The 26,476-nt window shown below is 47.3% G+C and overlaps 1 protein-coding gene across 2 annotated transcripts in view; it reads left to right on the plus strand.

The window, feature by feature from the left end:
- GALNT14 (polypeptide N-acetylgalactosaminyltransferase 14) overlaps positions 1–26,476 on the plus strand; it is a 108,587-nt gene that overhangs the window by 44,403 nt on the left and 37,708 nt on the right. For both annotated transcript variants that reach the window (XR_012632936.1, XM_074897335.1), the window contains exon 3: positions 18,310–18,408. Coding sequence is in view for 1 of the 2 variants with exons in the window: in XM_074897335.1 (XP_074753436.1) it covers positions 18,310–18,408 (99 nt within the window). In the remaining variant the exon portion in view is untranslated. The remainder of the gene's footprint in view (positions 1–18,309; positions 18,409–26,476) is intronic.

The raw sequence follows: 26,476 nt of genomic DNA on the forward strand, positions 1-26,476 counted from the left end.
TGAGTGCAGTGGGAGTGGAGGAACCTCTGTCCATGAGGATGGATGGAGCTGTACAGTCTAAGATGTGAAGGAAGGAGCCAGGTGAGGAAGGTGGGGGAGAGGGAGTGCTCAAATGCTGCCACATCTCCGGACTCAGAACTTAATATCTTCTGTAGCTTCTAATAAAGCAGTTGGGCAGCTGGAAGTCAGTGATAGAGAAAGCTGGAGGAGGTGTCATCATGCGGCCACATGTGTGTGCTGCTGGTCTTGCTCTGTCCTGCACCCTCTTGTGTGGGCTGGGGGTCCCTGTGTGGGTGCTCCCCCATGAGAAGTGCGTGACACCCTGGGGAGAGCAGGCTGGCAACACCTTGTGTGGGCTGGGGGAGGCTGGATGCAAGAGGGTATGGGTCTCTTGATTTTGGGGTTCGTTATTAGCTGCTGTGTGACTGCCAGCAGTATCCCAAAGAGATTTTCTGTCCCTTGATTTGTTATTCCAGCTGTTACACTGTTCTGTGGGCAGAGCCAGGGTATTTGTGATTTCATTACAAAATAAGATATATCACATTCGGGCAAAGTCCTGTATGCACAAGGTTTGTCCCTGTATCTCTTGCCTGCAGAGCATACTCTGAGCCTGAATTAGCTGAGTAAGAGAACATTTGGGATCCCCCTGCCTTTGGTCTTGGTCCCCTTATTTCTAATGACAGGCAAGAGCACAGCCATGACCCTGCAGGCAAGCCGTTACACAAATGAGTGGTGGAAAACACATTTAAAGTGTCTCTATTAGGAAACAGCCTGATTGCTTTCATCTCTTGGACACCAGACCCCAAGAGGTTAGTGCTTGTCACTGTGTTTTTCCATCACTTCCTTAGGCTGAGATCTCTGGGGGTGAAGATACGAGAACAGTCCATCAAATAGAGCAGGGGCTGGCGTGTGTCTTGGGGATAAACTAGAACTGCCTGTATTGGCCAAGGTTTTGTTTTTGCTGTCAATCAGCTGGCTTTTGTGACCTAAATTTGAAACTTTCATGGGCTGGGCAGTGTCTTCAGAGAGAGATTTGCTCATGCCTCTGCTGTGCAGCTTGGTAACCCTTTGCTTAGCTAGCACAGGTTAGCAATGTGAAAGGAAATATCTTAATATGTTCTGTAGCTTCTATTAATGCAGTTGGGCAACTGAAAGTCAGAGGCAGCTTTGGGGAGCCAGGTCGCTCTCCATGCACTATCACCAACGACTGATCAACCATTTGAGATCCAGCTGTACCATCTGTGTAAGAGGGAATCATCACGCGATGCTGAGATTTATTTTATTTTTTAGGGAACTGTTGTAATTATCTCTTCTCATCGTAGTTATCCTGTTTTCAGGCTCTTCAGCCCTCCAAGAATTCAGACCTTTGCTATACAGTTAAGTTACTAGCACAGTCGGTTCCCCTAGCTGGGAAAATTTGTTGTCTGCTAACTAAAGACCCAGTATGGAGCTCCCCGTATCAAAACCCACGATCTGTAGCTTTGTGCTAGTTTATACCAGCTGTCACTCACAGTTTGGACCTATGTGTTGCTGGAGAGATGAGGCTTTTGAATGAACTGAAGTATGAAACCCAAAGGGCAGTGTAGAGGATGCAAACTAGGGTGGTCCTGCCTGGCCAGAGACTTAAGGGTGAGGTGTAGTTTGAGTAAGGATGTGCACTGTGTCCCCAAACTAGCATGTACTAGTTATTTTGGTCTCCCAGCCCCTGTCAGACAGCTATACTAGCAGCTGGTGTTTGTGATGGCCAGTCTGTTGCCCATTGCTCCTGGGCCAACACTGGCTTTCATGTGCCTGTTGGCTAAACCTGACCCACCTATGACTATAGGTGGGCCAAAACCTGAGTCTTTCACTCAAAAAAAGCTCAGTTCTGCACTTCATAGATTTGTTCCATCTGGAGTGCTTACCACACATAGTGGCATTTGGCACTTGGTCTTCTGGGTGAATTTGAACTTGAAACTCCAAGGAGGTTTGAGGAACAAGTATGTGATCAAAACCCAGAGGGATTGTTTTCAGGTAGCACAAAGAACAAGGAGTATTGGGATTTGCAATTGTTGGGAGTTAAGCAGGGAAAGCAAGACAGCTATTAGTCAGAAACAGGCGCTTCATAAGATCATAGAATAATTCAGGCTGAAAGAGACCACAGGAGGTCTCTGATCCTGCCTCCTGCTCAAAGCAGGGTCATCTATGAAATCAGACTAGGTTTCTCTCTCGTTGCAGAAATGACTGAGCCCTCTGGGGCTCCTGCATCTCAGGCTTGGCCCGGCGTTTTGTAAGACCTGACATAATTTATAAACCTTGATTGCAGCACATGTAATTTGTAGTTCTCCCCCAGCTGCCTGTGTTTGTGTAACAAGCTTTGAAGTTGCCTGAGTAGCAGTCCTTGTAGCACTCGCGTTACCTGTATCTTTCCCGTTTTGCAGACACTGTGGGCTCAATTCTCCAGTCACTCACAGCAAGTGTGTTTAAATGGGAGGAGGGGTAGGTGCACATTGAAGCATGCTTGCTAAACCCTCCTTGTCCTTGCTGCCTGCCATGTTTTCTAGGATTGATCATTATGTCAGTAGCAAATCTGTGTTTCAGATCTGTACGCCACTATGTGGTCATCTTGTTGGAGGATTGCTGAGACCTTTATCCATGTGATTAATAAGCAAGAATTTGTGCTGCTGCTTGGACAATGTTGATATCTTTGGTGGCCTCCCATTCTTGGTGGGACAGCAGTGAGGGGAGTTCCATCATCTCCTTTTCTGGGATTCATCACCTAAGATTGTTGCACTTAACTACCATGCTCAGGTATCTTTTTTGGCTTGACATTGGAAGGCTTTGACAATGGTTGGGTTGCTTAGACAGCAGCACAGTCCCCACCTCATTTCAGTATCAGCTTTTCATGCTGCTGTGGCTCTGCAGCTGTTTTCATGTCCTGCTTTTCACCGTGCATCCTCTGCAGTGCATCCAGTGTGCAGATGTGGTGGCCTTATCACTGCATCCATCCAAGAGTGCTGTAAAGATGGAATCCCCTCATGTCAACTGGCCAGACTTACAGTCCACATCAGTAAAGGAGAAAGCCTTAATTGCTGGGCTTTAGGCAGCACCTTGTATTTTCCCTGTTTCCATGCACTTCTTAGTCCGTGGTGTTTCAGAATATGCTGTGCTCATAGAACTCCACATTTTTTTCCCTTTACATTTGTGTAAATCCAAAACTGCTTCACTTCTTCCAGTAGAGAGTTTCTTGGTTTATGTGCGTTTCTCTGAGAGAATAGGACCCATGATTTGAAGTGTTTACTGCTAGGGATGCCTAAAGTCACTGGAGGACTGACCATGACCATCTGCTTTGACATTCCTCACAGAAGAGAAGAAGGTCCTGGCTAAATTTTGCCTAGACTGCAGGGCTGCGATCTATCCAGACCTCTGGTCAGAGAACATTGGGGAAAAAATTGAGAAAAAATAAGTGACAGCCTGACTCCTCGTTTCAAGCTGGAACTGAACTCTTAAACTTTTCTCTTTCCTAAGACTTGTGAAAACTCAGTCAGAGACAAAAATCTCACTGAGTCTCCACTCTGTGATGTTGCCTGACAGTGGAAAAAAATATTAATGGGATCATTTTAGCAGAAAAACAGTGCTTCATGTTCTCCTGCTTATGCTGGAGTTGACATCTTGCACAGATTTAGGGACACCTGGTAAGATGTTGGTAAGGTGCCTCTTTCTGATAACTGCACCTACTGCTTCTGGAGAGCTCACACACGAAGCATAATTGATCTCTCTGGGGACTCACTGGCTGTGAACTGGAAATGCATGGTCCTGGGAAACAGCTGGTGCATGTCCAAGTCCTCATACTGGGAATGGCTGTGGCCACCCCAACATGTGACAGCGTCTGTGACATTTGCTGCCCCATGTTTATTGTCTGGTGGCCCATGGGGCAGCCTGCCAGAAGATGGAGGGCTTGAGAAGCAGGCCAGCTAGACCTGATGGCTCCTGAGACACGGGGGCTGGTGCCTTCAGGAAACAGAAGTTGATGAATGTGGTGATCCTTTTCAAATACCTTTCTATGTAATGTCCTCTTTTGAAGCTTTTGGAGTTTTTTTTTAATGGGGTGGAGAGAAGGAAGAGTTGATGAGAAGGATCTGCATGAAATGGGATTATGGTAAGCTTCAGCACTGAGAGAAGTTGCATCTTCCTTGAGATGGCTGCCTGTGTCTGAGCTGGGGGCTATCCTTGGCCAATGCTGCTGGCCAGACCATCATCCCAGCATCCACTTGTCCTGAAGAGACCATTCTTCCCTCCTCAGATGTGACGGGGCTTCTGTCACGGTCCGTGTTGTCTCTGCCATCGCTTGTCCCAGGAGTTAGTGTGTTCCCTGGGCCTCAGCAACATCCGAACTGCCCTGCATGACTTGTGCAGACCTCCCTGGGGAGGAGAGAGGCTTCCAAGCGCCGAGATACTAACCCAACTCTGAATTTTGCTCTGATGTCTGAGGCAGCCTGTGATGCTGCTCTGCCCTCCAAACTGTGCCTAATCGCTCCCTGGAGCTGGAGGTGGTGGCTCAAGTCAGTCAACATCGTCTCCTTGGCAGAGACAGAGGGTAGCTGCATCAGAGTGAAAGCACTGCCACCCCACTGGTTTTGGACGTGCTATGTCTTCCTCACCCTGGTAGCACAGTGGCTCTGCTCAGGTTTTGGACTGCAGTTCACCTTGATCCCAGGTTGTGAATCAGGCCCTGGAGTCACAGGCCCTGGTGCTAGATGTTGCAGTCACCAAAGGAGCAGGATTTGAAGTGCTGTGAAATGCTGCAGTTTTGTATCACAAGGGGCTGCCTACAGAAAAGGCAGGCTGAGGGGCTTTAATTAAAAATGGTGCTGGAAGGGATGATGGGGCAGGGGCACAGGGAGGCTGATGGTTCTTTGGGAGCAGGGTTGTTTGTGTCTCAGTCATGGATGCTGTAGGGAAATGGCAAGTATGACAGTGATTATTCTGCAGCAGTGGCTTTGTAGTGCTATTCCTCCCCCCTCCTTTTCTCTGTCTTGAGTAAGAAGGATGAGGGCAACTCTTGGGAAGGAATTTAGGAGTGAGCTAGACTATGTGAGGAGCTGATGGAAATGTATAGGCGGGTGTTTTGAATGAAGGAGGATGTGTCAGTTAAGTGGCTGTGTTACTCATTTTTTTCTGGAGGGCAAAGCTAGTTGTATCTGAAAGAGCTGTGCTAGGGAGTGTGAGTTAAAGCACCTGTCTGTACAATGAGCAGAAATGATTGCTGAGCTGTGTTCTCAGCTGAAAGTGTCTGCAGCCCAAAGGGGATCAGCAGCATGGCTAGTGGGGGAGCCTGTAGGACCTTGGTGTCTCGGAGCCTGGATCTTGGCTGTGGGGGTGACTCTGGACTCTTTCAGCAAACACCATGGTATAATATTAAATTTCTTCCTGCTGTGTTCTGTTTCTCCAAGTTGTCCTTTGCTCCAGCCCCACAGTGCCTCAGTGGGTAGAAAGAGCATCCGCACGGGACAGGCATCCTTCCAAAAAGAATTGAAGGATCTCACTCAGAAGCAAGCACAGCCTCCATTCCAGCTGTCCCTTCCCTGGAGAACCCCTTTATTTTCGTTGGACTCACCTTTTGCTTGCCAAAAATTGGTGTTTCAGAGAGAAGAAAAGCTTGAAAGTTTCTCCCCCCTCCCCAAGTGATAGCTTTCCTTCACCTAAGTTATTTTGGTTTTGTTTTCCCATGAGACAATTTTGATTTCATTCTGGAAATTGCCCACTTACCTCGACCATTACATTTTGCCAAGAAAAATGCATGCACAAAATAGTTCTGGTCAATCTAAAGTGATCCTTCCCTCATCCTTTTCCAGTTCCTCCATTTACCCTGCTTGCATCGCAGCCCTGTCTGTAGCAGCCCTGTGGCGAGATGCTGTGTCCTGTACTCCCCAATGAGGACTGCTCTGCCAGTACTGGGGGGATCTTCTTCTCCACAGTCCCCATGGGAGTTTGTTTTAGTGGTTCAATCGTTGGTACCCTGCATGAGAACAGGTTTGTTGTTGGGATGGAAGAGTTAAGATAATCCCTGGGATTTCCCTCTCGTTGTGTAAACCGGGGCACTGGAGCAACGAGGGAAGAGCCTGCCTCAGAGCTGGCACTGATAGCGGTGCTGTGCACCGGTGCCAGAGCTGTGAAGTTCTTGGCTGAGTCACAGTGCCTTGGTTCAAAGCATCCCTTGTACCTGAGGGCATAGAATAGGACAAGTAGTACATATACAGCCTTTGGAGGAGGTTTTTGCTTCTGTTAATATTCTACGGAAGGTTAGTTTGTGTTGAGAAGTAACTGCTGGTTGGATGTACTGTTAGCCCAGAGTTGAGATTCTGTCTATCCATCAATACCACGTGTCTCTCTCCAGCCTCCAGTCTCTTGCTCAGTCCCTTGGGAAACAGCAGAGCTAGTACTGCCAGAGCTAATTATTCCTCAAGACAGAAGACATGTGATAAAATATTAACCTTTTTCAAAAACAGAGCCCCAGTTAATTAGCTCCACTTTTGCGACACATTCACCCAGAGATAAAAGCTCGTTCCCCAGATATCTGTCTGTGGCGCAGTGATCTTTCTGTGAGTCCCTGTCACGATGGGGGCCGGGGAGAGGGGAGAGCTGGGAATTTAATAAAAGACAGTGACCTGCCAGTCACTGTGCTCTGAGGACGAACTGCTCCATTTCAAGGTGAGGGACATCCAGGCAGTGGCACTGCTGCTTTTGTTTGAGAGGCTGAAGTCAGAAATGGAAACAGAGGGTGGTGAGATTCAGTCTGCTCCCCACACCTGGAATATGTCCGTGTTGTCAGTGCCCCATCTCTGGAGCCTGAATCGGGGGGCTATGCGGGTGGACAGGGCTCAGCAGAGCTGAGTGAATAACTGTGTTTTGGTTCTTTGGTTACTTAAGAAAAAGAAAAGCCAGGAGATAGCAATTTCAGGACAAACCAAAAGCAAAGCTGTCAGTGAATCTAAAAGTAAAAATACAGGAAAACTTAAGGCCTAAGGGATCTGTTTTTCTCATCCTGAAAAAGAAGAAATTTCATTTAGATCTCAAATGTTTTTGACATTTCTAGTCATCTAAAAATGACAGGCTGTATTTAAAAACAAGTGATTTTGAGTATCAGATAAAAAGTACACATTGCGCTCCTCTGGAACAAACAATGTGCTGGAGTGGAAGTGATGCCGCGACGCGTGTCGGCAGCTGCAGGAACCACCGGTGGGAGGACATCGCTGTGGCAGTCACTGTGCCAGGGAGAGGGCTTCTTCCCACTGGAGGGGGGGTGGGGGTCTCTGAAAGACCAGGATTGACTGCAACCCTGGCCATGGCCCCTAGGTTGGGTGTGTCACCACTGGTCAGTCCATGGAGGCATGGGGTCACCTCTTTAAACTCCATATGCCTCCTTCCCTGACATGGACCTTTAAAGAGGATCCTGGGGTTTTTATAGGAAAGAGAAAGCCTTGTCTTGGTGTCCTTTGTAGGGAGCGATGCAGCGCCCACCTGAGCTGTACTGAGGCCGGCTAGTGACTTCATGATGGACGTCGCTTCATCACCAAGTGCTTCAGCATTCCCAGGGTGTCATTGATCACTCTTTGCTAGAGCCATCCTCTGACTTTGACTGCTATAACGTATTGACCACTTGTCTTATAGTTATTACATGCTATCGATTACTTTGATAACTTGCTCCAAGTAATTCTGACAGAATAAAGTTGTTTGTTTAACTTTCGTGCTTGTCTCGGTATTTCTATTGACCCAATATGTTTGTGTAGGCTGAAATCGAAGTTGAGTATTAGTAAGCGATGGAACTAATTCTCTGAGGCTCGCTACTATTGATAATTAAGGCCATGAGACAGTTTCTTACATCAAACTCTTGTTTGTTTTTTCAGCTACCCAGTGCCTTAAAGTCCTACTCCATCAACTGTAGCAAAAGGGCAATCACAGGCAATGTTTCAGGGCCATTTGGGTAGATTTTTGCTGTAAGCACTGCAGATTCCCTGCATGCTTAAAGTGTTTTTTAAGCTATCACAGCATGGAGCTGGGTTTGTGCTTCTTCAGTTATGACTAAGCATGCATTGTGGGGATGGGGGCTTTCTCTGCTTTGATTTGCCACGTGGTGCCAGGAAGATCTGGTCAGAAAGCGTCCTCACTAATGAATCTTTACATTCATGGTTCTGACCCTCTGAAATGTAATTTCAGGTTGAGCTGGCTTCTAAATATCTTTAATAAGGGATTGGTGGATTTCCAGGAAGCTGCAAGGTGCCAGATTTTGCTTCTACTTTCACCAGGTGAAAACCTTTGATGTCAGGTCTCGTATTTCAGTAAAACTGGCATCAGAAATTTGGCCATGATTTAAAATTCTACCGAAAACAAAGAAGGTTCTTTTTTGCTTTCTTTTTTTCACTTTTGTTCCCTATTTTTACTTTTTGCCTATTTTCTGAGAAAGGAAGGGTGGGGGGAGTCAAGAAGCAAGACAGACCCGGAGTCTGTGTGGAGGGCCCCAGAAGTCTGAATTATTCATGAGCTGCTTTGAAAATCAAGACACACAATCTGGTTTAACTTGTTTTTAAATGCAGCCGTGCTATTCTCTCCTTCCTTTTTAGTAGGTTCTCTTTTTTTTTTTTCATCTCCCCTTTTCCAAAGACCACAATCCAGCAAATTTTTAATAAATTATAAATGCATCATCTCATCAGTTTTGAGGTTTTCAGGCAGCAGCACGTCATGTGCACAGAAGGTTATTTTTGCCTTCTTGCATTTCTCCCTTTCTTCAAATTTAGCCGTTTGATTAATTTTTTAGATATCTATCTTGCAGGGAAAAGAAAGAGACCAAAAGAGGCAGTGAGTTAGTGGAAATACTAATTGTGCACTAGTCATATATAGCACTGTTTAAATTTCTAGAAGATGTGTAGAAAAATGTCCTTCTTGGTCAACCCAAGAAGGCTGACCTTCTGAAATGCTGGGGTTTCAACCCCAAGCCCCAAATTAAGGTTGACATATGGGTGATTCCCACAGCCCTTCACAAAGGGGGGGTGAGTTTACCTTTAGGCTTCCCTCCAGGGTGCGGTGGCCTTGCAGGGAGAGCCATGAGGTAAATGAGCCCCAGGGGTCTGCATTAAGTAAACAAGGGTCAGGTGTCTCACTCAGGGATAAAATCTGGGACCACTTGCAGGCAGGGGCAGTGTCTGTCTGTGAGGTGGATGCACTTTGCAGAGTTCCCTGTTGGGGAAGGACCTCCTGTCTCCCTGGAACTGGGCTCTGGTCAGGTCTGGCTTTTGTAAATGTGGGCTGCGTAGAGATTCAGTATGTGGCTTCCTTGGTCTTACGTGTTTGGCTTGTTGACTTAGTTGTCTCCTGTCCCTTCTATGGGAAACTGCATTTCACCATTTATTCCACCCATTGTTGGTCATGTGGTGGTGCTGTTGGAGTCAGTGGGATTGATGTTGGTTATGTATAATCTGACTTGTTTGTACCCCCAGCGCTCACCCATGTACTGACCCTTTTGTATCAAATACAATTTGGTTATTGGTTCATCTTTATGCTGGCTGTGTCCTTTATGCTAGGCCTGATAACTGGCAAAACACCTTCTCAGGTAAACCTGCAGTTCAGTTGAACCTGGGTTCTCGTTTGCAGGTACCTGCCTTGGTGAGCATTGTGTGTAGTGGTGGTCCCCTACCAAGGCTTGGAGCTGCTTGCCTTTAGGCAAGCACTAGCTGTGACCATCACATTCATGGCAGCACATCGACTTCAGAAGAACACAGAAGCTGAGAAGTCCTATTTCATCAGTGGCTGCATTCTCTCCTGCCTTCTGGATAGCTCTTCTTTTGCCTGTTTTCTAGTACTTTTGCGGTAGCATGTGCTGGGGAGGGGAGAGGCAGGGACTTGGACGGCTTCCTCTCGGAGTCTAATCTGCAGCCAGAACTGGTTCAGCACACTGGCAGTGTTTTTCTGATGGTCTTCCTTACAGTTTTATCCAATTACATCTAGTTAAAGCCTGCAAAATAATTCCTTGTCAGCTCTGATGCTAACCACCATTCAATATTTGTTGCAGATGTCCCTCTTTGCTCTTGCTCAAACCTTTGCACACCCTCAAGTTGTCTCCTCAGTTGAGGATTCTTCGCTTTGGATTGCCTCAGTTTCTCCCAGCCCTAGCAGCCCCTGAGGCTGGTACATGCCACCCTGTGGATTTTTCAGTCCCTTTTTGGGAATGCAAACCTGAGGCTCATGCCAGTCCAGCACAGCAAAATCCTACCTACCTTTCTAAAGGGTATTTTTTCACTTTGTCAAGCCAAACTTGAGCTGGCATTCTTGGCAATCATGTAGTATTGCCAGCTGACATCTGACTCCTTGTCCCTTCTTTTTTCCTTTTGGCATGGCTGCTTTCCGGAGTCCTCCACCTTCCACTTGTGGTTTTTTAGCCTCTTTTTGCTCTAGGCCTTCTGGTGTTTCAGTAGCCCCAACCTGCCCACAGTCATGGCCAGCCCAAGGTGGATCTGCAGGACCAGGATAGATGCAAGAGGGTCTGTAGCTGGTGGCAATCTTCACTCTTCCTATTGTGCTACAAAGGCCACGTATGTGCTCTGAGCAGCAACGTTCATGCTCAGATTGTGGTGTGGTCAGCATCAAAGCTCTTGGCATTATGGAGAAAACCCTAGAGCTTTCTCAATAGGTCTGTGTCCCAGACCGGACCTCAAGTGCAGGATTTGCAAACAGCCTGCTTGCTGCTAGCAGCTATCCCCCGGCATGACCCCAAGTGCTAGCCAGTGCATGTGGTGCTTCGTGGTGCTGGAGGTGTGCAGCAAGGCAGACTGTGGTCAGCCCTCTGTTTAGCAGCCTCATCCTGATCGAGGGGGTGCAAAGCATACCCACAGGAGGAGGATGAGGTACTGGCATATCTTGAGAAGACAAACTAGGATTTTGAAGGCCCCTCAAAGCTGAGTGAGAAAATATTTTGAGGTAACGTGCAGGAAGGATGGCTGGGGGAGAACCAAGAAGAACTGAGAATGGTGATGGGAAAGGAATGTCATGAAAAACGCCACTGATCACTCTATGCGGTTATGCAAATAATGAATTGTTGTATCCCATTTATACTGGAGTGTGAGACTGACACATTGACTTTAATTTGAACAGTGCTTCTTGGATTTTCCATCTCTGGAGGGCATGAAGTAATGATTTTTTGAAAGGTACTCTGCAGTCAGACACAAGTCATTGAGCTTAATGCATGGATACATGAAAAATGCACAAGTAACTGGGAAAAATGCCAGAGACCGTGTTACCCAGAGGTCAGGTGAGACAGTGCATGGTCCTGTCCAGTGGTAAGCTATATGAACTCATTAAATTCCATGCGAGTTGGCACATACATTGCTATATAGCTCTAAATTACAACATGTCCAGGGTCCCTATTTTTAGAGCATTTTCATGGAAGTCACCTGTAATTTTGCTTCAGATTGAACACAGGCTTTGGGCACAATGATCTCCCATGGGCTGGGGGCTATGCCACGCTGAGAGATTGTCCTGAGAGGTATGACCAAGGTGCCTGCATCTCCTGCTGTTCCTGCAGGTGTGCAAAACCTGGACACGTTCGCTACTGGCCAGGGCAAGGCAGCTGGAGTTCTAATCTCTTCCTTCGCACTGGCAACTATTTGCTTGCATACAGTGGATGGCTTCCTCGCTCCCTAGGGCAGAAATTTTCATTTTCCTCTGAGGGAATAATTTTTCATACTGGGTTGGTTGTCAAAACTTGCTTCAGTTTCCTCTGGGGTTCTGCAGGGAGGAATTGCAGTGATTACACCAAGGGCACCCGGCTGCAGTAGTTAGGTGAAGCAGCAAAAACCAGAGAGGGCTGAGCTGGTTTTCATGATAAGAAAGAAAAATGATCAAAGAAAGCTCTTTTATTTTTTCCTGGACTGCCACCCATTTCCAGAAGCAGACTGGCTTCTGTCCATTTGTTAAGGTAGACATGTTCTTAGAATCTCTGAGTTCTCCTGAACTTCCCCTGCTGCACTGTCTCTCTGGATGGGTGTGGTGTGACAGCATGGCCCCTGCAAGGTAGTCATAGACTGACTGGTGTGTAGCCTGAACAAAGCTGTAGAAGCTTCTCCCAGGCATGGATGACTTGGTCCAGCCCAAGGCCAGGCTGGAGCAGAGGCTTGCTCTGGTCCTGACTGAGTCCCTTAGGAGGTGTGCACCAGGCTAGCAAGGTTTCTTCTGGTGTGGGTGTGAGCTGAGAGCTTTGACGTTAAGTCTTCTTTGAAGTTGCAATGTAGATTTTTTTAATTTAGTGCACTTTTTCTGTGAACTAAAAGGACTTTTTATGGTTTTCCCCTTACTCCACCAAGTTCTTTTCTGCTTCTGGTGGAGTGTCCCCATCTATAACATGCAGCTCATGGTAGTTGCACTGCTGTGACATGACTCTTGCCTGTGTCTTCACTCAAGAGAGCCATGAAGCTTGGAGATCTAGTCAGACTCAAGGAATCAGCTGTACTAAGAGAATCCAGCCTCCTCAGCCAGAGGACAGAGACTGAGAGAACAAGCCCCTGCATTCCAGGAGGAGGTAGTCAGTGATCTACTGCATCACATAGACATACACAAGTCTATGGGACCAGATGGGATACATCCGAGAGTGCTGAAGGAGCTGGCTGGGGTGCTTGCCAAGCCACTTTCCATCATTTACCAGCAGTCCTGGCTGACTGGGGAGGTCCCGACAGATTGGAAATTGGCCAATGTGACGCCCATATATAAGAAGGGTCAGAAGGATGATGCAGGAAATTACAGGCCTGTCAGCTTGACTTCAGTGCCTGGGAAGCTGATGGAGCAGCTCACCCTGAGTACCATCACACAACACATGTGGGACAACCAGATGCTCAGGCCCAGTCAGCATGGGGTTATGAAAGGCAGGTCCTGCTTGACAAACCTGATCTCCTTCTACGACAGGGCGACCTGCTTATTGGATGAGGGAAGGGCTGTGGATGTTGTTTACCTTGACTTCAGTAAGGCCTTTGACACAGTTTCCCACAGCATTCTCTTGGCAAAACTGACTGCTCATGGTTTGGATGGGCACACGCTTTTCTGGGTAAAAAACTGCCTGGATGGCCGGGCCCAAAGAGTTGTTAAATCCGGTTGGCGGCCGGTCACGAGTGGTGTCCCCCAGGGATGGGTTTTGGGGCCACTCCTGTTTAACATCTTTATTGATGATCTAGATGAGGGGATCAAGTGCACCCTCAGTCAGTTTGCAGATGACACCCAGTTGGGTGGGAGTGTTGATCTGCTCGAGGGTAGGGAGGCTCTGCAGAGAGACCTGGACAGGCTGGAGCCATGGGCTGAGCCCAACTGGAGGAGTTTCAATAAGGGCAAATGCCGGGGGCTGCCCTTGGGCCACAACAACCCCCAGCAGTGCTACAGGCTGGGGGAGGAGTGGCTGGAGAGCTGTCAGTCAGAGGGACCTGGGGTGTTGATTGACAGCTGGCTGGACAGGAGCCAGCGGTGTGCCCAGGTGGCCAAGAAGGCCAATGGCATCCTGGCTTGTGTCAGCAATAGCGTGGCCAGCAGGGACAGGGAAGGGATTTCACCCCTGTACTCGGCACTGGTGAGGCCACACCTCGATTCCTGTGTTCAGTTTTGGGCCCCTCACTACAAAAAGGACATTGAATGACTTGAGCGTGTCCAGAGAAGGGCAACGAAGCTGATGCAGGGTCTGGAGTACAGGTCGTATGGGGAGCGGCTGAGGGAACTGGGGGGGTTTAGTCTGGAGAAAAGGAGGCTGAGGGGAGACCTCATCGTCCTCTACAGCTCCCTGAAAGGAGGTTGCAGAGAGCTGGGGATGAGTCTCTTTAACCAAGTAATAAGTGATAGGACAAGAGGGAGTGGCCTCAGGTTGCACCAAGGAAGGTTTAGACTGGATATTAGGAAGCATTTCTTTCCAGAAGGGTTTGTTAGGTGTTGGAATGGGCTGCCCAGGGAGGTGGTGGAGTCCCCAACCCTGGAGGTGTTTAAGAGTTGGATTGACGTAGCACTGATGGATATAGTGTAGTTGGGAACTGTTAATGTTGGGTTGATGGTTGGACTGGATGATCTTCAAGGTCTTTTCCAACCTAGACGATTCTGTGATTCTGTGAATGTCATCTGAAACCCACAGTGCTTATAGGTTTGTCCATCAGTGGTGGTGTGAACCCATACTGTTTCTGATGACACATCCCTGTCCTCTGGGTTGATGTGAGAGGGAGAGCCCTGTGAGTGCACAGTGTGGAGACAAACCCAAATACCTGTGGTTTAAATGTGTGGTGATGAGGCTGCTCTTCCACGTGTTTCCAAGAAGAAGAGAGGAGCAAGGAGGGAGTTCAAAGGTGCTGTAGCTCTGTCTGATGTGGCTGGCTGTTCAAAATAAATATGCAGAGAGCGCTTTGGAGTTGGTGAGCTGTGTAGCGAGAGAGTTTGGACTTCATGGAAAACGTTAAAAATTCAAAGCAGAGCTGTTGGCAAGTGATGACTGTCGAAGCAGAAAAGAGAAATGAGCAGAAGCCTGGCAGGGGAAGCTGGGGGAGCGGGATGAGGATAATCATCTCTTGAAGGAAGTTAACAAGGCACAGGAGAGGGTGAGCATGAGAGGTGGGTTTTGGGAGACATGGTGCAGCTCTGTGGGCATCTGATGGCAGATGTCAAGGAGAAAACATGCTTTGGATGAGCCCTGGCGTACACCAGGAGGGGTTGAGGAAGAGGCTCTATCCCTGTTCACACCATCAGTCTTTACCATTGTGCTGCATAATGGTGTTTCCAAGGTGGGCTTTGGTTTGGTGAGGAGCACTGTGAGTTTAGTCTGCCATTTTAAATGTATAACAGGTTGAAATGCCATGGGAATGGGCATTCGTTGCCTCATCAGAAGGACCTCTAGGGATGCAGGGGCAGCTGTGTGTAGAGGCCATCAGGGTGTGATATCCCATTGCTCACCATGAGCACAAGGGTAGAAAGAACTCGAGAAAAAAGTCTTCAGAGTGAGGGACTTCGGAGGCCTGTGAGGAACACTGGAGTGTCCAAAGTTTGTGACTTTGCAGGAGGGCTTTGCAATTCCTGCAGTGAGTGCAGGTCTCCAGCTGTCTGCTCCCTGTCCCCACAAATGGGTACGCCGTAATTTATTCCTGAGCTGTTAACAGCATATTGGGAACATGGAGATGAGATGTGCTGCTCCTTCCACCCTGGAGAGCAGCCAGTCCAGGCTGGGATTTTCCAAGGGTGATCTTTAAGATGTCTGCATCCAGAATACTCCTCTCATTACTTTCTGATTCTGAAATATTTCAAATTTGGATGGGAAATAACCTTAAAACAGCAAAGAGAAACCCTGTCAAATTGAAGTTTGACTTCTGTATTTGCAGGAGGATATCATAATTGTTTCTATGGCTGCTGTTCTCTGGGGTTTTTAGGGCAGGCCAGCCTAGCTTCTGTCTTCTTTTGGCCCCCCAGGTGCTGTGAGCTGGTGAAGCAGCCTATGTTGCAGGCAGTTCAGCCTGGCAGCATTCCTGCTAGCACTTGCTGTGCTAAGATTGGTCCCCAGTCCTGCTGCAAGTTTTCAAAGCATGAAACTTTAAATGAATTCAACCAGTGAGTTTCAGCAGACTGCAAATATAAGCAATGCAGTTATTACTATTTTTTACTTTTTTTGGGAACATTCTTAAAAAAAAAAAACAACTCCAACTTTCACTGGTTTCCTGAAAATGTTGTGGGTGTTGTTTTTGGTTTTTTTTTCTTGTTGGCAATTGGGTGACCTATGAAATACCATAAGCAGAACAAAACGTTTATCCAGTGACAGCCTGAGGTAGCACAGGCAGCTCTTAGTGGGTTTATTTTCATTATTACAGCAATTTTAGGGCTGCATGCTGCAATTTTCACTTGCAGTGAGGTATTAAATTGAAATTACCCCAGATGTAATTGTCACACAAAATAATTCTGGACGTGCTGGATTTAATGCTTTTCCAAGCTGTGGTTTTTATTACCTAAGCAAGTGCCAAAAACCCACTTGTAGTCAACAACTTAAACTGAAATCTGCCTTCTGGGGAGCCAGGATGTTTAGCTGCAGTTACACTGGGGGAGGAAGGGGAAAAAAAAAAATAAGGGACCAACTGCAGGAAACTTTGTGAGGGCTCCTGAAAGAAGGGCCCAGAGGTAAAATCCTGGGCAAGGGCAGAGTCAGGGTTGCATAGGGACCACAGAGGAGCCCTGGCAGATGCAGCAGCTCAGCCTATCCCTTTTGGGGCTTGTTTCTGGGGAGACGAGTCCAACCTGCGTTGCACTGCTGGTAAGAGAGGGAAAGTGAGGCTGGGGGTGCTGCTGAGTCCCTGTCTGCTCTGCAGGAGCACAGTCATTGTTCCTATCTTCGGGATGCAACAGGCTTCGTTAGGCAGAAGTCAGGGGTGAGTCACAGAGCCAGTGACCAAGCTCTGAAGGTGCGTGTATATGACATTTCAGTGTTTCCCGCATGCACTTTGTCTTGTTAGACTGATCTGGTGCATAGACATCTGGAGTTTTAAAAACAAGTCCTTGTCACACACAAGGAGCCTTCATCATACCACTGGCAGGCTCAGCCAGCGTGCAGTATCCCTGGCACTCCCACCGGTGGGTGATACAGCACACAGCCGCTGCAGCTTTATTTATTAGCTCCTTAACTATTGTAGAAACATAAGTAAAGTATTGATGACTGTATTTTTCACGGTCTTTCTTTCTTTTCCAGAAATAGCTTCCCTTGTTTGCTCCACAGCACCCCTCCTGATGCCACGCTGGAAGTGGGTGGAGGGGCACGCATCTGGGAATGGTTAGGAGATAATGGTGTATAAATAGCACAGAGAGCGCAGTTGTCATAATCTGTCCCTGAAGCTCCACAAAGCAAGTGAGAGCTGAGCCTGGGCCTAGCAAAAAAGGCACCAAGCAACAGCAGCAGCTTCTTTCTCATCATATCAGGTTGGGAAAGCTCAGCTGAAGTTGGTTACTGGATGATGCAAGAGGCCACAGTAACCCAGACAAGCAGCTCAGGGCATGACCCAGTGCTGTTCAGTAATTCAGAAACCCTCTGTTTTACTTCAGTTTGCAGATACTGTGCTCCAGAGCTTTGGGGGAGCAAACTGTTGGTTTCTTGAAAAAGTTCTTGCTCAAGTCTTTCTTTCCTGCTTCATTTGAGGATGGTAGCAGTACTACCTGGGGCAGTGACACGAGCAGGCGAGTGGTGTGTGGATGGGAAGGGGCATGACAGCCGTGATGGGGAGCTCCTCAGTCTGACCATGGGTGCCCTCCTGCCACTGGTGTGTCATCTTAAGGTCATCACAGGGTCCGACAGGGACCTGGAAAGAGCAGCACAGATGTAAGAGGTGTATGTGGATTTCCTGGGCTAGGAATATGTTGGCGTCAGTCTATAAAAGCCACATATTTCATCACCTAAAGGTCAAAGTAATTACAGAGTCTACAACATTTCCTCCTGGGAAGAAGGCAGAAGGGGCTGTGGTTGCAGTTGTGGTTTTTTACCTTCTGCAGGCTGGCTTGGAAAGTTTTAAATCCCAATCTCCCCTGAAGTCAGGTTATGCCATTAAGGCAGAATGAATAAGGAAACAATCAATTTAGAAACAGAACTTGGCTTACCTTGCAGCCGGCTGGTGGAAACTGCTGCCTTGGGAGGTGGGAGTGAGGCAGCTTGGAGCTGGATCTGCAATGATGCTCTGCCAGTGCCCCCAGCTGGGCGGGTGTGAGAGTGCTTAGACTCCTGGCTCAGTTTAAGAAAGCAAAAAACCCTATGACAATAACCCAGTAGTTCTGGGATGACACCAAAAGCCCCATGAAGCTCACAAAGCCACTGAGGCAGCATAAGACTTGCAGCTGGCCTTCTGCAAGCCCCTCACCTGTGCCTTACCTTTGGCATGAAGGACTTGTTTCTGATCCTATCATACTAACATCAGCAAGGAGCATCTTTGCTGAATGTGGCGTAGCCCTAGCTGGTATACAAAAGGCACTCTTCTCACTACCTGTTGGTGGGGGAGGCAGATGGCACCAGGAGGGTGTGCTAGCTGGGAAGCAATGGTTAGAGAGAAAGGCTGCAAGCTGGGTGCCTCCTTTCTTATCCCTTCCTATTAATGACAGTTAAGCTCTTTGCTGCTTTAATCCTCAGTGACTGACTTGGCAGTTTCAGGACTCCTTCAAAAAGGATTCATGAAGAAAAACTTTTTTTTTTAGTAGTGGCTGGAGGACCATCTACTGATGGACTTTGTTGCCTGCATTAATGAATTGAGTTCCCACTTTGAATTCCAGCGCCTGAGTGACCTTTTCCTCTTTCTCCCTCCCCAGGTGTACAACTTTGCACTATCGCCAGGACCTCCCGCCAACCAGCGTCATCATCACCTTCCACAATGAGGCCAGGTCAACCCTGCTAAGGACAATTCGGAGGTAAAACCACCTAGTTGGCTGGAAATGCTCTTATTTATAAACGCTCTTAAAAAAGGGTGAGTGGGCTAGAGGTTATTGTGGATAAAGGCAGAATCTGTTTGCACTCACTGCAGCAACAGGAGTGGACCTTCCAGCTATGGTCTCAAATGATTATGGGAGAAATTAGTGTGAAAGCTGGTCTCTGAGAAGTAGGTTTTACAGTGGGATGCTCAGGAAAGTAAGTAGCTGTGCTCACTTTGCAGGGTCTAGCATGGCATGCTTTTGGGGGAGTGGCAGATTAGACAGAGTCTGGGATAAGAGGTTTTATACCCAGCTGGGTAGCAGTGCTCAGCTGTATTTTGTCCCAGTCCTCTAGAGACAGCTATTCTGCAGAAGTCTGCTCTGGTACTGCTGTTTGAGCTTCTCTGGTGACCCATCGAGTGCCAGAAAGGCTTGCTAATTGAGAAGTCCTAATGGTGCCCACACAGACTAGATTTTCAAAGGCAGTTTCTGTGCTCCTCTGGATACACGGTAGAGCGCTCTGGGCATGTGGCCATTCCTTCATTTGTTCATTTGTTCTTGGCTATGTTTTGCTGTAGTGGATAGACTAAAGGTTTCATTTTCATCACAGGTTTTTGAAATCAGCATCTAATCCCAATGTGTGCCTTGAATCTGCAGGTTCCATTGTAGGAAAATTTAGTGGCCTTCAAGGGGTCTATCTCCAGGTCTCAGCTGGTGGGTTTCTCTGTAGCAAGCTTAGGTGTGCTCTGCTCTGTGCCAGTAGTGTTTTGCGGGTGTTTCATGCCCACAATAGTGAAGGTTTGTGTCCTGCTGCAAACCTTGTCAGTTAAACCCTGGCATCCCCAGGGACCTCTTGCTATTGTCAGTACTGGTTGGACTGGGTTTGCTGGCTAGGGGGGAGACTTCAGCTGTGCCCTGTTCACTGTCACGTTCTCATTGGGCTCTTTTCTGCAAACAGCATCCTTCCTCAGGTTAACGCACCTAGTGCCACAAGTGAGTCTGACAGTCCTGAAATTGAATTTCTGCTTTGCTTTATGGTTTCATGCCCAATCCCATCTCCTTCACTTCACACTTAATAATCTATCACGGCTTTTTCTCTCTAGGGTGTGTGGATTTTGGGTGTCATAGCACTGACACTTAGTGCTGTGTACCAGTCCCTTGATCCTGGACCTTTTCTTTTATCTTTACAGTGTCTTGCATGGCTTTACCATCCTCCAGAACCCATTGTAACAGAGGTGGCAAGGCAAAGCCAAGTGTCCTCTAGCCCCTGAGATACAGGATGTTTATAACATGTAAAGTGCAGGGATGGACTTTAATCTCATTTCTCCCCATAACTCAGCACTTGACTATCCTGGCAGGTATAATCGTGAGTGATGTTGTCACACGAGAGATGTTAGACCCATGATACAGCTCTGATGCCTGGTTCCCTCATATCTGGGTTCATTAGAGAAGTGTCCATTGCAATGATAGTATGGGCAGAAATACAGGTAGTTTGAATTTTTCCTTCTTCCTCCAGGATATTGTCCTCCGGAATTTCCAATTTCCAGCTATAAAAAGGCTTTCTTCTTTGTTCCTCTTGTTTTCTTTGTTTGACTTAATTAGTTGGCTTTACGGACTTCTTTACCTAGTTTTGTGTGATTTCCACCACAGCTTCCCCACCGTGCATTGCTCCTCCCCACTTGTGTGCCCTGGCACTTGTGTTTTGCCTGTGGGGAAGTTTTCCCCAGTGCTGGGGATGCTTCTGAGCACTCTTCCCTGGAGAGTGATCTCCAAATGGATCCAGAGCCCTGTGGAGCATCCTACTGACCTGCACCATAGAGGCACACCAAGGCAGTGAGGAACCAGTTGGCTGATTGGGACAACTTCGGTCCCCATCTTCCCCGCCTCTCTCTGCGCTGATATCCTGAGCTCTCCTGAGCTGACTCTCCTTCTTCTGGTCCCCATGGTTTGGAGGTGGCCTCCTGGGATCAGGGTTCACCATTTTTCTCCTGGACACAGCACTTGGAAGCTTGCTTTGATCGAACTAGCCCTTGGTGGCAAGTCATGCTGGTGACGTGACTCCTGCCCTGCTCCTCTCCAGCCATGATTGTGCATATATTGTCATCTCCCTGCCTGGTTTTGGACCCAGCTGAGAGCTCATCTGCCTCTTCAGCCTCTGTAGGTTAATTTGCTGTGCCTTCTGACTGCTCTGGCTTTCCCCCACTCACTTTGCAAATGCTTGGCTTAATTAGATCTTCCAGATAACTCCATCCCATGGTGGCTGTAACAACATGGATCATTTTCCATGGCCAGACAAAACAAACTCTGTCCTCCTGACACTACTTTGTGCCTTTTGGAGCAGTCTGTGGCCAAGTGTCTCCAAGCACTTTGAGCACAGCAGTGAATAAAATGGGCACCTCTTTGACCCCGTTCTCACTAGCACATCTCCATGGTGAGCTCTTGGTATATAACCCAGGGGACAGGTGGACATACTAAAGAACAGAGGTGATTTGTCTGTGGCTGGTGGAAGATTTTGGGTTGCAAAGCTTGTTTCCTGAATTCCATCAAGTTGGATTTTCCAACCTCATTGCAAAATGAATGTTCTCAGTTAACCACCATGGCAGGAGCAAGAAACAGGGCAAAGGGACACTGTTTGGCTTGTCCAAAGCCTTAGGTGATGGGCCACCAACCACTTAAAGGGAGCACTTCTTACAGGACCCTATGTAAACATGGAGGAGTGGCAGAGGGAAGTGCTGGTGATGGCATCCTCTAGCAGGGGAGGAAATCAGCTCTTCCAGAAGGGACCACATACATGATGAGCTGGAGGGATTTTGCTATTCCTACGCTCTTCCTAGGTGCCCGAGAGCTTTAATACTCATGGAGTACTGAGGTTGAGCTGTATCGCAGGCTCAGTCTGTTGCATGTGGCTCTTGATGAGGATGTACGTGCTCAGACCCGTGAAACAGAGGCATCAACAAGTGGCCTCCAGAGCACCCCTTACGCAAGTCACGTTGCAAGCGTTTGGGACAGCTCATTTATGAACAATTTGCATTGTCAGAGCTATTGAGAAAAGCTAGTGGACTGTGTTGAATAATGTATTAATTTAAAAGTTTCATGATCTTTTCTCTGACCATTTGCCAGCTGGAAGAAAATGAGGAGAAAAAAAAAAAAAGAAAAGCTAAATTAATCGAATGCCCCAAACTCTTAAAATGGTGTAGTCAGCATTTATAAATGAGTATGTAACTATGCTTGTGAATACATACAAGTGTCCAGGTAGTAGGGGATGGGTGTCATGAGAAAAGGAAATAGAAAAGGGGAGAAGAGGCCAGAAAGGAGGAAATGGTGAATGGCAAAGTAGCTCTTGAGAGTTTTGAATTTCGTTTGGTTTTTTTAGTTTGGGTTTTTGTTTTTTTTTGTTTGTTTTTTTTGGTGCAGAGAGTGAAGAAGCTACCCTTGGGTTGTTGTTTCAGACACCGACTTTTCAAATAATCCTGAGCAAATTTCTTATCCCCCACAGTTCAGTATCACATATTTCAAGCTCCAAGGCTCAGTGCATTAAAGGTGGTGAGAGTCTCCAACAGTACAGGGGTGAGCCCATGTTAAGTAAATCCAAAGAGGGAAGGCAGAAGCAAGGGAGAGAATAAGCAATACAGAGCCATTTTTTTAAAAATTACAAGTTCTTCTTTCCCCTCTTTCCATCCTGTGCTAGCCTGGATTTAGGAAGGGAATCTAGCACACTGTCCAGAAATAGCTGCCCAGCTCTTCCAGGGGGAGAGTTTAAGGATATCCCCAAGGCCTTAGCAGTCACTGGAGGAGAAGCAGCAGCGTGGCCAGGAAAGCATATACTTCTCATCACCTGGGGCTGGGCTGGGTGCTGGGACCCTTGACAGCGATGGGTGATACTGCCTCCCCATCTTGTAACCCTGTGTGGTTAGGGGGATCTACTCCATGGCTTGCTTATGAGAATTTCATGCCTTTTCCTTTGCTGCCCCTTCTCTGCAGGTATCTGCATGCTCATGTGCCGACATGCAGCCACTGCTAGAGCACCAGTTGTGCTTTCAGGGCTCAATGCAGTGTGGCACCCCATGCTGAGGTCCACAGGGAGCAAGGCTTGGTGCGTGCCCCATCCCTGGAAGCATCCCTGGGAGCAGTGGAGAGAGAAAAGCTGCTTGCCCTGGCAGCAGGGCTGAGGGAGGCAGAGCTGCAGGCAGCCTGGGGTGATGCTCTGCTCCGGGACCGTTGGTGACCACCATGGTGTGACTCTGTCTAGCAAGGCAATTTTGGGAGCTTGATGGCCAGTCAGAGCTGGCGCAGGCTGGACAGAAAAGGAGTGTAGGAGGCTGTCATGCCGGTGACCTGCTGGGCAAAGGGTGAGCCAGTCCCATTTACTCTGCTGAGTGGTCTTTATTTATTCTTCAAACATGCAGCTGGCGTGCTCAGAACAAGAATAGGGAAACTTAATTATTTACCTCTCACTGACAAACCAAACCACATCCTTTGGCAAAAGTCCTGATGCAAGTGCTGTGAATACCACATCAAATATTTAGATTATTAATTAGCAGGGGGAATATCATGCCTTTAATTTTCCGGTGCTTCTAAGTAAGAGAAGTGATGTCCTGCACAGCCAGCACCTCTCATCTTCCCCTTACGCCTCTATCTTGTCTGCATCCAAACACATCTGACACAGAGGTGCCGCCTCTTCCTTAGGTAGCGGCAGCACCATATAGAGTCTGCGCCATAACTGAAATGGGTCTGATTAAAGAAGCAAAACAAGCCAGGTGTTGCGCAGAAACTGTATAATTAGCACTTTGTGCTGAGTATTTTTTTCTTTTTGCTTAAACCCTGGACTTTTTTTTCTTAATTTGCTAATCATCTCTCGCGGTGACTAAGTACACAGCCCTCCATGCGCTTTTACCTTTTGATGTTAACATAAGAGAACTCTTGAATTTCAAAGAGCTTGGTGGGTATTTGAAAGAATAAAATGTGAAAGCCGCAGTGTAATCAAAGCTCATTATGGTTATTCCTGGTGTGATGTCTCTCTTCCTACATAATTAGCCATTTTGGGTTGTTGAAGCAGTTCATTTTGGTGGGCACTTTTTCTCCACACTCTCAGTCTGATTTTGATAATTGTGACCCTTGGCCCTTTCAACACTTTATTATACTCCCAAAGGTTGGGGGCTTTTTTCCCCTAACAAGTCCCGGTATGTTGCCATGGACAGAATTAGTGGGTTCATGAGTTCCTGAGGATCGATGTACATGGTCAGCTCTCTAAAGCGACTAGTATTCTGTGTGATGACCAAAACCATACTGACCTATGATCAGAAGAGCTGCACTTCTCCCCACAAAACATTTTCCATGTCTTACACGTCAGGGTGACTTTCGCACTGGTATTTATTTGGAGATGAAATTGTTGAATCCAATGCTTACTTTTGGGTAGGTAGAAAAGTATCCCAACAAATTGTTGAGGAGGATGAAAGAAGAACCTCATGATGAAAATTTAAGGTAAAATTCTCCATGGTTACATCTGCGTAACATCTGCTAAATCCATTGAAACAAAGAAAATTTCAGCATTAACTTTTCAAGATAATTCAGTGGCAGATCTGGTTTTCTGGGGTTGAATAAGCATAAGCACTTCCTGGACTAGAGGCATGAGTTTACATTCTAATGGTAACAGGTCTTTTGACAATTTAAGGGAGAAAGTGGAGTGATCTCTGGCTCAACAGAACTTAAAAGCTGTTTTGATTTGTTAAATTATGCCCATCACTGCAGTATATCTACCTATGTTTGATTTCAGGGGAAAAATTCTATAAATAACAGAAGGACTTCAAAGCACTATAATTTTAATTTTCTTCTGATTTTAGCCATATAAAAGGGAAAAAAGCCATGCACACACATAAAGAAAGAAAATAAAGTATTAAAAAGAAATCAAAGCTGAGCAAAGGCACAAGTAATAGAAAAGCTGTCTTTGAATTTTTAAAAGTGCTTTTATAGTCTATCTGAAAAAAAAAAATATCCCTGTAACATTGAAAACGTGCCGCATTTGGTGCCTCTTTTTCCCATCCTCCCTGAGGAGCACTGCAGGAGGGTGTTTATAATCTCCTGTGTTTCCAGCAGCATGGGTGTGTTGTCATGTGATTAGTAGAGCACAGGTAGGAAATGCACTGGAGATGTGAATTTGGCTTTACTGAAAAGCCAGCCAAATGCTTGCTGTCAGCTGCAATGGGAAGTGGGCTGCGGTCGTGGCACTGCAGCCTTTGCTGTGGATCTCTTTGTGCCTGCATCAAGTGGCCCTTAGCTTAGCGGCAGTTTTGGGGTGTGCAGGTGTCTGTGCACAGATTTGCAAGGGCAATAACTGAAATCAATGGACATCAGGTCCCCTGGAGCCATGGTAGACCCAACTTTTGGACCACCCTCACCAAGGCTTTTTTTCACTCGAGATTTGGGAAAGTGTCACGTGGTGGGTGAGTCCCACAAGGGAAGTGTTTGGAGATGGCTGCAGTGACATGGGTTGAGGCAGCTCACAGTGCCGGGGGACGCTGTGTCACCCATGGTGGTGTCTGTCATTAACCCCGTGGAAGGATGATGGTTTGTGGACCTGGGGCAAGCCTTGGGGAGGTTCCTCCCTCATCAGTCTGCATGCTGACTTCTCTGCCCTTGGCTCTGGTCAACCCTCTGAATCCCATGGATGGCCATCACAGGCATTCAGGGGACACCATCCCTGATTTATGGGGTAGCAACCTGCTGCAGGTGGCAGCAAATGGATTGACCTGGAAACAGTGTGAGCCTGCAGCTGAGCTGAGACTGGGATGCACGCCTCCCCAGCCCAGCATCCTTGAAAACAGTCCATGTTGGGTTTTCTTCCTTAAGAGGTGCCCTGGGGGGAATTTTTCCAAGGCACTGAATACCACTTAGAGCCCAGGTCTCAGTCTACAGCCCAGTGCAGCAGTTTTGGTCGAGTTACTCTTGCTGGTACCGGCAAAATCAGCATCAGCCTGATTTGTGACTGACCACCTTCCTGTAGAGTTAAGCCCTGCACTGCACTTCTGGCAGCTGAATCTATAGGGGAGACTGAGTGGAGGCAACTTTGAATGCTCAAGTTGCCTGCTACCTCCCCAACTCCTGCTCTAGGCGAGTTATTTATTTATTTTGCTGGCTTTTTTACAAGTCTGCTTCTTTCCTGCAGGTTTCACCAAGTTAGGTTTCCAGGCAATCAGCGCTTGTTAAATATTCCACTGAGCATGATATTGCTCTCCTGTCTCTCTGTACTGACGCTCAGCTGCGGTAATTTGCTGAACTCAGCTCTCACATATGGGGATTTTTTAAAAATAACAAACCTATTAATAATAATAATTAAAAAACACTTGACAGGTGGGAACAGCACATCTAAATTGCTCTGTGCACCCCAGCAGGAGGAAGGGCATTCAGCCAATACTTTGTACAGGCTGTGGGCGTTGGCAAGGCCGTGTTGTCTAACCCTGCTTGGTGCAAGCCTTAGCGATGCCAGGATGGCCACAGCAGCCCCTGGATGTTAGGGCTTCCACCATGATTGTTGCTTAGGGAACAGAGGCTTTATCTTCATCCCCACCCCACCCTTAACATGCAAGGCATCTGAAATAGGGGGAAAATCATGGCTTTTGCCAAGATGCTGAAATTAGAGGAGGCAGGGATTGTGTTTCCAGGGAAAATAATTCTTGGAAGTGATTTTGAGGAGCTTCAAACAGGAGGTGCCAGCCTTACCCACTGTGGTCTGAGATGAAACTCCCTTTTTTTTTGAGGATTTCTGCTGGGGAAAAAAAGAAAAACCAACCACAAAACACAAAAAATCCAACCCATGGAGGAAGGATCCATTTCAAGCCTCTACCTTGGGATGTCCTGTTTTCCTTCAGTAAAAATCCAACTCAATTATTTCTCTCTAGAGCGTTGTAATTGGGGTTATACCAGCACAGGCAGCAGGCACCTGGCAATAGGCTTAGCTGCTCCAAGCCCTCCTGGGTAGGGTGGGCTTGCGGTTTTTCATCAAGAAGGTTTCATCAGAGGAATGCAGCCCTTTGGCTGAATGCCCTCAGATATCCAGGGGTGATGCCGTGAA

Source organism: Athene noctua, chromosome 1, assembly GCF_965140245.1.
Source record: "Athene noctua chromosome 1, bAthNoc1.hap1.1, whole genome shotgun sequence".
In the NCBI taxonomy this organism is placed as follows: domain Eukaryota; kingdom Metazoa; phylum Chordata; class Aves; order Strigiformes; family Strigidae; genus Athene; species Athene noctua.